Below are 11,535 nucleotides of genomic sequence, written 5' to 3' on the forward strand. Positions count from 1 at the left end.
GACTTTACTAGTGTAGGCGAATCCACTTTAAGTGTGTAGGGGAATCAACTTCAATGTGAGCGAATCGACCAGTAGGCGAAACGACTTGCAGGTGAAACGACCGGTTTCCATTTGATGCATGATGCATCAGAAGAACCTTACGAATAATTTACTCTGGCTTAACTTCCGAATACCTGCCCTGCCACTCGAACAATTTTCTGCGTAACCGGCGGCGCGGTAGGCAGTTACAAATTTAATTCTAGTTCAAGTATGTTTTCCAGTAATGCGGTCAAAGCGGCAGGGTATTTCGCAGTTATTTCGTTTTTCCTCCTGTAATGCGGCAGTGTTCTAAATTATCTTTAAATGAAAGTCCTGCCTTTAGATGTGCCTATATCTGCATCAGAAGCTTTTAAAATGGCTTAACTACAGAATGCAGGGCCACTTATTTCCATATCATTGAATAACAAAAGCTCCCATTGTTGTGTGTCTTGTTCTACAAGAGCTTTTAACTAATTTGCATGTGCTGACCCTGTGTGGCCCTGTATTGTGTTTTGTTTTTTCTTGGTTGGATTATGGCAGGATTACCGTTGTTTTTTTTTTTTCACTGATCAGTGCATTTTGGAGAGCAGGGCTGATACAGTGGTGTGAGCACTCGCTTCCCACCAATTTTGCCCAGGTTCAATTCTCAGACTTGGCGTCTTATGTGGATTGAGTTTGTTGGTTCTCTTCTCTGCTCTGAGACGTTTTTCTCTTGGTACTCTGGTTTTTACCAAGGTTTGATTTGAGTTAATTTCAATTTACAGTGTTCCCAATTAGTGCTAGAAAACTAGTCACTTAAATGAAGGTCTTTATCATTATCATCATTATTTAATAGATGTGATAATATTTACCTATTTCTTTCAATGAGTAAGATGTCACAAACTGTTGTTCTCCATAGTTATCGTATGTGGGTCAAGAGGCAGAGAGTATACCAGGAATTATTGGCCGAAAATATGGTAAGGTGGTCAAGATTTTGGATCTGAGCTACAATCAGCTAAGGTGAGAACAAGGGATTGATATTTTAAAGTGCATATGAAGTAATTAAAGAGCTTTCAAAATGATGAATTTGGAATTTCTTCTCTCATTCCAGAGATATTCAAGTTTTTGTTCAAAAAATAATGAGGTCACAAACTGTACACATTACTGTTGTTAAAAATCACAAAATTGAGAATATCTCTGAAAATATTGGATGGGTGTTGTTCAAACTTTTTTTATTTATTTGTTATTTTATTTTATTTATCATCTATTTATTTATTTATTTTTGTGTTCAAACTTGGCAGCAGTAATTTATATAAAGTAAGGCACAAAGTGATACCCTCGATACTGTTGCCATGGCAACCATTTTGCTGCAGGTCTATTTAACTCAGAATTGGTTTTTTAGTTTATTGTCATAATAAGACTCATTCACTCTCAGCAAGCTTATACAGAGATGTAAAGCAGCTTTTAAATCCGACCATCTGCCTGTACTTATTACTGGGTTGCCAGTATGGCAAACCCAGTCGGAATCTACGTTTCATTTGTTGGTTTTATTAATTTATCATTTTTCAAATTTTTTTTTGTGTCGGTAAAAGTCTTGCCTGTCACTCCCCTGCTAAGTGGTGTCTTCGTGCATAGAGCCTTCTGCGCGTATTTTCTTAGGATCGAGAGGGTAGTGGGAAATGCGTAGATTTCTCTGGTGGACACAGTGGAATGATTAACTTAACCGGCAATGGCGTCGAAAGTCATGTAATGCGAATGGCATTTTAGTGGATCTTTAAACAGAATATACCCTTATGGAGCTCAATAATGGCAAGTCAGTTGGATACTGAACAAGACAGGCGGTGAAAAAACAAATCTGGAATCTAAAAGGGACGAGTAATGGACTTCGACAACAATCTGTCGCCCGTCGAGCCGCAATCAAAGTGAGCTGTAGTTCTAATATTGTACAAGTGTGGTGTTTTGTACATCACTGAAATCAAATGGAAAATTCTCTAGTAACTTATGGGTTTAAGGAAGGGTATAGCAAATATGTTGTTTGTTTCAAAAAATATTTCACTGGAAAAGGTGGCCTTTTTGAATTCATCATGTTGTGTAATATGCAAGCTTAACTGGATAGTTTTTATGGCAATAGTAAAGCATTTTCGTGTCAAAATAAGGTAAGCATCTTTCTGTTGTGTTAACTTAATTAAATAGAAATATACCATGCGGTGTAAACTTGATTTCCACTCTTAAAATTACCTCCAGAACCTACTTTTTGCATAGAATAAGCTTTTAAAATGATGTCCTTTTCTTCTGTGGTGATACTTGATGATTCTGGAACATTTTGTGAAAAAATATTTATAACGCTTGATCGCCCGAACTTCCACTATTATGCATAACATCCACTTGGCCTTTTGACATCCCATTGAAAAAAACTCGTAAAATATTTGCGTACCGGTTGATTTCTCTGAAATTTGAAAGGATGACTGCTAACGAATGTACAAAGTTTTTCACAATAACTAAAAATTCCTGTATTAAGCATTAGAATTAGACGAAGAGGTAAATGCGACTATATTTGTTGCGTGCGTTGCTATTTTTGTGATTTGACTGTTGTGCAAATTTTGACGTAATATTAAATTATGAAAAAATATTTACAGATAGATTGTTAAAAAATCTTTATTTTTAGTGGTTATTTGAACATAAAAGATGCAAGGCTTGATGAGAAATAATATTTTTGCTAATACAATGTATTTGAAAAAAGAAAAATTTCGCGGGAATCACGGTGAAAATGAGTTAAAAAGTTTGCATACGTGCGTTGAAATGTGATACACGAGGAGACAGGAATTTTATTTCTCTGACAAATGATTTCGTCATTGTAGTGTAAGATGAAATTTATGTGGGAAGCCAACAATATTTCTTTAACTTCCTGGTTAATCCAATTTATTGCTACGACTTGCTACTACGAAGATTGTTTACATGCGAATTTTGAGTGTCATGAAATTGCAGAATTTGCATGACAATATATCCCTTTACTCTAACCCAAAAACATTCAGATAGTGACAAACTTCATATTTACTTAACCATTTCTTCTGCTTTTGTGCTTGTCAGCATTGTGATTTGTGATAATTCGCAAGTCATAGGTGTTTAGATTTTCAATAGGCCATTTCCGCCTTTTCAAAACAAGTCTAAGTGCGAAGTTTTTCTTATGAAAATTAGTTTTCATTCATATGTAAAGTAGAACTAATTACCATCACAAAAACTTCGCACTTAGACTCGCTTTGAAGAGTAGGCAGACTTGAACTCGGAAATGGCCTATTGCATAGCCACTCAACCTCTCGATTGTGTAAATAGTTCACCCTGAAGTCAAAATAGATACGTTTCTCAGGAACTTTGGTGAGCCAAAGGTCCTCTGCTGGCGCGACATGTGGGTGACCTGTCAAATGGTCTTAATGATGCCCCACTTGAAAAAATTAACTGGAACGCTGCAGTTCAATACCACCCAATTCAGTGCCTTCTTTTTTTGTGTAACGCATACCACAGGCAACCCAGTGTAAGCTTCTTGGAGCTGCTAGTGTGTTCAAAATCCGAGATATTTGGTTCACTGCCGAGAGGGACTGGAAACGAGAGTGTTGCCGTGGCAACATCTTTATGGGGCTCACTTTGTGCCATATCTGATGTACATAAGTTGTACCAAGTTTGAACAACATCTATTTAAGTATGCAGAAGATATTATTATTGCCAAGAGTACTGGGTAATATACCTGACTTGCATAGCAAGCAGCAATTCAGAAGGCCAGATTTGATACCACATGACACAAATGGACCAATTAGTGGGGGAATCATCTCATTAAGCGTCTGCCATTTTGTTTTAGAGGGAAAGCGGAGGGAATTTGCATGACACTTGGTGTGACCTAGAACATCATTTCCAGTGCAGTTGTGGTCATGTATTGTCCTCTGATTAGTCCAATTCCCTTCTCTTTCCTGGCAAAACACAATGATGGAAGCTTAATGAGACACACTTCACACTCTGATTGATCCATTTGTGTCATATTGTACCAAATCCAGCCTTCTGATTGGCCACTTGCTATATGAGCCAGGTACCTGTATATTACCTTTGTTGTATTGTTATAAATGTAGTATTTATAGAGTCACATTGTACTGTATATTACATTGTTATAATTATAGCTGAATTTTTTCCCCCAACAGTTCATGCTCTCATTGGTTGGTTCGAGGTCACATGACATCTAACAATAAAACTGTTTCCCGCCAAAAGTCTTTGAATGGGCAACATTGTAAAATCTATGATGTCAGAGGGTAACAGTGTACCGTTACCCGCGAATGTTGACCTACAACCACCATTGCTCGCTATATGGCAAATCACTTGATGACTGGTCCCTCTGGAAACAGTTAATTTTGTTTCCCTCAAATCTCAATGTTTCCCTCGGCTGTGCCTCAGGGAAACCTTGGGATTCTCGGGAATCGAAATTAACTGTTTCCAGAGGGACCAGTCATTAAGTGTTTACTGTATGCAAATGTGCACTGGTAGACCAATGGAGACTCCTTCATTTTTTAAACTACTTTTTTTGACCTTTCACGAATATACTGGTAATCATAAATGGGATGAGATTTTTTAGTTTGTAGGAAACGACACAGAGTGTGATACACTTTGATAGTGTGTTGATTTTGGAGTGAATTTCTTTCTTAGGTTATTTTATTACACATCTTTTATTCCACAATATCTGTACTGAGAAAGTAAATGCAGGTTTCTCTTTATGAGGACTAACTGATTTTATAATAGAGTTATCACTATTATACTTACAAACATTAAGACTTGGGCGTTGGCCTTGTATGAAAAAACATTGATCTTTAATTTAAACATAACCTCTTTTAATGTCCCAGAACGCTCAATGGCCTCAATATGTTTGAGAATCTGGAAGAACTTATACTTGATAACAATCAGCTGGGAGATGACTTGGAAATTCCATTTCTACCGCATCTGCACACTCTGACATTAAACAAGAATAGAATATCCTTTTGATAATAAACAATTATTTAATCTTTTTTGCTTCATTCAAGCTTTGAAACCGGAGCCATGAGATTTCAGGTCTCAACCAATATCCATTAGATATATTAATTTACAGGATGAAGAATGCAATTTCATGGACAGAGACTCAAATGGTTCCCATGTATCTGTAAGAGCCATGACATCAGGTACCCTTGGAAAGATATCTTGAGAATCATAGAGAATATCTTGTGGTTGAAGAATTGGTGGTAGGAATCATATGTATATGACTTCATTTCGTGATTTACGGACACAATTTTTGTTTTGAAAGTTCTTAAAGCTGCACAACCATGAAATACATGAGCAAGTTTATGCAATTTTTTTCATTTATTTCATTATATAATTTCTCCATACAGTAGTCCTTTTTTGATATATTAAAATTCAGCTTGAAACAGAGGTTTACAGATACCGTGGTTGTAATCAGGCATGATACAAAACAAAATTGCAGCGTTGACACTGATTAAAAAAGCTTTTAAAAAGTAAAACGTTTCGATCACTTCAGTGACCTTCATCAGTTACGTATGCAAATATGACTAACGATGGTAAAATAGGCAAGTATGTGACAAATATGCGTAACGCATGTGCCAAAAAATGTTCTAAAAGTTCTTGAGATTGAGGTACACGCGTGGAAACTCACCACGGTCGTGGATTGAGTTCTCTTCCTTATTAGAATACCACGCTTCCAAAAACAACCGCTGGTTCCATTGGGGACAGATGTGAAGAATTGACCTGTTTTCAAAGTCAAAGCTGTGGCCAGTTTTTTTGGGAATGTTGGGCCAGTTGAGAGTTTTTGTCAAGTTTAACCCCCATCTTTGGCCCCTGTACAGTAACATATTTGCTTAACCATTTCACTCCTGTAAGGGCCACTGAGACTTAGAGATTATTTTTACTCTGTCTAATGCCAAACGATTTTACTTGTCAATGGGGAACCCCACAGGCTTAAAAATGGAGGATATTATTGTCATTACATCCTTAACGGGAATACATAGCTAACCTTGATGTGTTGTTGGAAAAAATTGCCAGCAATTTTCCTTCTTTGAATTATTTAAGTTTGCTTAGCAATCAAGCGTGTCCCAATGAACTCTCATTTTCGCACAGAGATGAAGAGGACTATCAAAGATACAGGTGAGGTTTTGCTTTTCACATTTATGCTCATTTCTCAGGTATCTCCAACATTGATTCTAGGTAGTGATGTTTTAAGTCAATATTGCTGGGCTGTGTATGAGTGATTATTCCGAGTGCCATTTTTGCAAATGTTTATTAGATTTTCTTTCAAATGTGGCTCAAATTTTAGCAACATCTTGGTCCACTCCTTTAAGCAATTATTATAACATGGATTTAAGGTGCACAAAAAACCTATTTCACGTTTCATCCTGTTGCCTTGGTTTTCCTTGTACAACTTAGGTACAGTTACACTCGAAAGTTTCTCACAATAAATGATACTATAGTTATTGTTGAAGAAATATAAGGACTGCAAAACGTTTTCAGAGATTTAATTGTAATAGTAAGAGTAAACCAAGAATGATATGATTTGTCTACTAGATTGTTGGTTTCACTTTCCAAGAAATAGATATAGATAAACAAGTCTCTTAAGTTTGCCGACTTTTCGCTTTTTAAAAGGGTTATTTTCATGTAACGACTGTGTGAGAAAAAAAGTTAGGGAAAAATTGCAAAACTGCAAGGATACGGTTTTATTATGCGCCAGAAAATGAAAATGAAAGTTCGCTCATTTTGTCTTCAAAAGATACACTTTTTGAAGGGTTTTGCCATTTTTTGTTCGCAAAATGGGCACACTTTATGATAGATACCATGAACTGTCTCTTTAACCCCACTCGCAGCCACAGAGAAAGATTTGCAACTTTTTGGCATTCAAAGATGTCAGCTAGTATTTTCAGAAAGCAAAGAGTCCGCTGGATTATTCGTAGAAGTGTACTTTCGGCTATCATTTTCTAACAGGAAGGTTTTGTTCTGTAAAACATTCGGGCACTTTGATTTTCAGCTACGAAATGTTTTTCTGGCTGATAAAAAAGGTCTCTTTAAACAATCGTTTTCCATTATAAGCATGTTAAAAATTTTAGGATGCCATTGTTATGTGGATTTTCTTGGATTTCTAGCTTTACAAATTACCCTTGGATAGTTACTTCGGTCTTAAGTCCATCAGTTTGATTTCCAAATAGTTAATGGCAAAACACATAACAACGTCGTGTCAGTGGGTGGGATAGAGGAGGAACCTTGCAAAAGATTAAATCCAAGGCAAGCTTCGGACATACAAGAGTAGAATACCGTGCCATGCGATGCGATTAAATTTCAATGCAGTGAAAACTTATTTTGCTGCACTGGCCAAACACAACGAAAGGTGATTTCCTAGTGGATAATTAAGCAATAGAGGACGTTTTCCGTGTTGCATAACTGTCGAGAATTCACCCAATTTCCCCCTTCTAATTCGACAAATGAAGGTAAATGCTGGTTTTTTTTTTTTACGTCTTGATTGAAACAGATTTTCTTGATACACGCTCATACATCTGTTTTTCCTACCAGCCAATCAAAACGGGCGTCTGACTACGTAACCAATCGAAATTCATGTGATGTCACAGCCGTGTTTCCATACTCTCATCTAAACACAGCTATTGACCAATGAGAGTGCACGTACTATTCTAATTATTTTATAAATGCTAATTAAAATACGAAGGCACCTCATAAGCAACTCGCACGCTATGGCGTGAAGGCAGAGAGGCAAGTTTGCACTGGTCTGAACAAGTAAACGGGTTTTGCGGTTATTAACCTTGCAGAGGAGATTGGCAGAGCGCATTCATTGAATCACTGTTAGGCTCAAAACTACACTATAGTTTTATATAGTCTTATGGTTTATGCTACTATTGTTGAGTCTTTTAAAGGAGTCCCTCAGATAGTGTGCAGATTTAGCTTACAGACACTGTAGCTTGTTCTCCATTGCACGGTTGGGGCATTAATACACCACCGTGGTGCCGGATCTATTTTCGCACTTTATCATACATGTACAAGGGTTGACGATTTGTTGATTTGCTACTCTACTCCGAGGGGATTTATAAAAAAAAAAACTCCTTTTATTTGATCCCCTGGCGTTGATTGGGTTTCAAGTCAACCTTTAGTAAATCACCGAGTCTGCCATATGGGTAGAACACCTGAATCAACCATCCGACCAGTCAGTCAGTCAGTCAGTCAGTCAATCAATCAATCAATCAATCAATCATTGAGCCCTTAATAGTTCATTTCATTTTATATCATAGTGTATTTAAAATTATCAATTAAATGAAGTAAATGAAACGTGTAAGCGAGAAAGACTTCTAGATTTTTGGTTATCTTCTGCAACTTGCTTTACCATATTATCTTGAGACTTGAATATAGGAATTGCACGATTTCTTTCTTATTGATTAACTAAAGGATTTATACGTTAAGGTTGCCCGTATGTGGGAACGCCAGGTATCGAGGGTTTTCCATTTTAGAAGTCTGAGATTATCCAGTAGATCTAAGGAGCTTAGGTGAAATGAAGTACCCATTAAACACTTCACCCACGATTTTGAATTGTTTTTTAAATTCTTCAAATTTTAAACTTATCTGCGGTGCACGAGAAGTTCTGAGAAGGAAATTGGGCATATTAGAGATTTTCCTTTCTCATTTACGATCCCATTAGATAAAAAATGTTCATATTTTCTGACTTGTGTGTGATAGGTACTATGTCCTTTACCGGCTTCCTGCTCTAAAATTCCTCGATTCACGGCGCGTTAAAACAACGGAGAAGGAGGAAGCTAAGAGAGTTGGTGCCCACATGAAAATTATAGCTCCTTCAAGCGAAGATGTGGTGAGTGCAGGGAAAATAATTTTCAGAGGCTTGCCAGAGTTCATGTTGACCCCATCGACTGATCTTACTAGCGTGGAAAACGTAAATTTTAGTGGTCTCGAACGAGATGATAAATAGGCCATTTCCGAGTTCATGTCTGCCTCCTATTCAAAGCGAGTCCAAGTGCAAAGTTCTCATATGTAAATTAGTTTTCATCATTCATATGTAAAGTAGATTTAATTACCATAACATAAACTCGGAAATGGCCTATTAATTTTCCTGCGTTGGGAGATTTGAAAGCTGACGTCGTGAGCGTTAGCACCTCATTATAGCGGCGAATGGCCAACTCGTTTGATTTAAATCAAGTGAAGCTATGATCCTCGAAGTTATGAACGTAATTCTAGCAACTGGGTTTGAACCCGTCACCTCGCGATACCGGTGCGACGCTCCAACCAACTGAGCTATGAAGCCACTGATGTTGGGAGATGGTCATTTGTGAGTTCATATGTTCCCGTGATGATTAAATCACGCGAGGTCACGGGTTCAAACCCCGTTGAAGTGCTGAATTTTTCAGGCTTCTCTACGCAATTGCTAAAATTGCGTTCATAACTGCGAAGATCATAGGAAAGGAAAGGAACTTTATTTAAGTGTCTAGTAGATTTAGCGCTGGAGCACTAATTGGGGACACTGTAAAGTGAAATTAAGGGTTAGGGTTAGGGTTAGGGGTTAGATAGACGCTGCTCTACCGAGTGAACTACAGGGTCAGATGGGAGCAGGTCGTGGGAATTTAAGATGCCAATGTCACAGCAATGAATATGTACAAGTTACAAGGAAGGGTTACGTTTTTACAAACGTTGACCATGTAGCACTTATATTTCAACAGACTTAACTATTTAACGTAACCCTTCCTTGTACTTGTACATATTCACTGCCGTGACATTGACATCTTGTTGATCGATCCATCAATCAACAATTTTGTTGCCCTGTTGCAGTAATTACATATATCACCTAAGTTGTAGCAAGAAGACAACAGGAGACCACCAGGCAGGTCGTACTGCGTAACTGGCCAAAAAGTTTTTTGAGAAGGTGAACTCGATTCTACTTTCTGCAACGATGACATCAGCTATATTTGCAACGATTTGGCGGTTGCCTATATTGTTAAACAATGGGCAATTACTCGAGCAACTTCTACGAAGCAAGGATTAATTTGTATTTTTTGTTTAAATTAATAGACATCTCAGATGCAAGAAAGCTTAGAGGAGAAACCAGCATATACCCCACTTCCCAGTGATTCTATATCCCCAGGGAACCACAAAGGCACATTTGGACGCTGCAAATATATTTATTTTGGAAAACATTCAGAAGGAAACAGATTTATCAAAAATGATGAACTATAAGTTTTTGTTTTAGCCATTGCATGGCATTATTGACACTTCTATGACTTTTAAGACTGGAGACCCTTATGTAGGGTCTTTCTGCAGGTACCGGATAGCATTGTATTTTTGGTCACCTGGGATTAGTCTTTATTTGGAGCTGTTTTGTTTTCTGCTGTTTGTTTCTTTTCTTTTACGAAATCTTAGCCCCGGTGCCTGCAGAAGCAACCCTTACGTACAAGACCGTCGCCACGAGCGGCTTCATTTTAGGCGTCCTCAAATGCGTTCTTTAGGGAAGTATTTGTTTGCTTGTCTTGCTTCACACTCCTATACTTAATAAGAACCTACTCAGGCGGAGAGTCAGTTAAGAACGTCTTTATTTTGCTTATTTGCTTTATTTGTGAGCTGTATAAATAAGCCTCCATTTAAGCCCCTGGCTTTGGCTTTTCTCTTACATGTACATGTATGTATCTGTATGATCAGAATCACGTGACTTTGAAGCGTGTAACTTGCAACTCTTTTCCTTGGAACTAAGCTTGAGATTCTAGGACACCATTTTTATGCCCAAATATGGACAAAAATAAGATCGAAGCTGAACTCGCGGGAAAATGCGCGAGCTACGTTACATCCAAATAAGGAAGTTTATAAACTTAAAAAAACTCCGGCTCTGAACCAGAGCTAAACGCTTCAGGGTCATGAGCTTCTGTTGTGATGTAATAAACAACTCTGGTGTGATGTAACGACAACAACAAACAGTTACAAATAAAGGTAGAAAATAATGTAAAACTGTAGTCTAGCACGACCACGGGGACGTTTTCTCAACATTATCAATGTGTTTTTCTTATTGGATGTAGACCGCAAAACAGCCGTGTTTTTGCGTTGGATGAGTGGGTCTCGTCAAGTTAAAACGAAGAGTGAGACTGGGGAAAGACGCGAAGTGCGTGAGAAATGGCGTCGTGAAGACCGACTATTTTGCATTCTATATTGTATGATACAACTCATTTTGTTGTCTAACTTAGTATACCACACAAGAACATCTTAAGAACGTTTTCAGGCTCAAATCGCCAATAAATAAGAACGTTAAGCCTCTTAGACGTTCTTTGGAAAAAACGAGTGTATCTCATTCTGAATAAATTGCACGAAAAGTCTCTAGTTGCAAGTCAACGCCTGAAAAAGGCTCATTTTTCACAATTGCAGTATGATGAGAAAAGCATTTGTGGAAACTGTCAAGTTGCAATTGTTTCATTTTGATGTACATGTAGATCTCTACGATGTTCCTGTTTCCTAAACCATCGCACCATAAGTTTC

General features: G+C 37.6%; 1 protein-coding gene across 1 annotated transcript in view; it reads left to right on the forward strand.

Moving 5' to 3' along the window:
* Nucleotides 1–11,013, forward strand: part of LOC138031243 (leucine-rich melanocyte differentiation-associated protein-like) — an 11,992-nt gene extending 979 nt beyond the window's left edge. Inside the window, exons 2-6 of the mRNA XM_068878935.1 lie at nt 917–1,017; nt 4,875–5,001; nt 6,023–6,162; nt 8,746–8,875; nt 10,087–11,013. Coding sequence (XP_068735036.1) covers nt 917–1,017; nt 4,875–5,001; nt 6,023–6,162; nt 8,746–8,875; nt 10,087–10,251 — 663 coding nt within the window. The 3' untranslated portion in view covers nt 10,252–11,013. The remainder of the gene's footprint in view (nt 1–916; nt 1,018–4,874; nt 5,002–6,022; nt 6,163–8,745; nt 8,876–10,086) is intronic.
* Nucleotides 11,014–11,535: the final 522 nt, after the last annotated feature.

Source organism: Montipora capricornis, chromosome 14 (genome assembly GCF_036669925.1).
Source record: "Montipora capricornis isolate CH-2021 chromosome 14, ASM3666992v2, whole genome shotgun sequence".
Lineage (NCBI taxonomy): Eukaryota > Metazoa > Cnidaria > Anthozoa > Scleractinia > Acroporidae > Montipora > Montipora capricornis.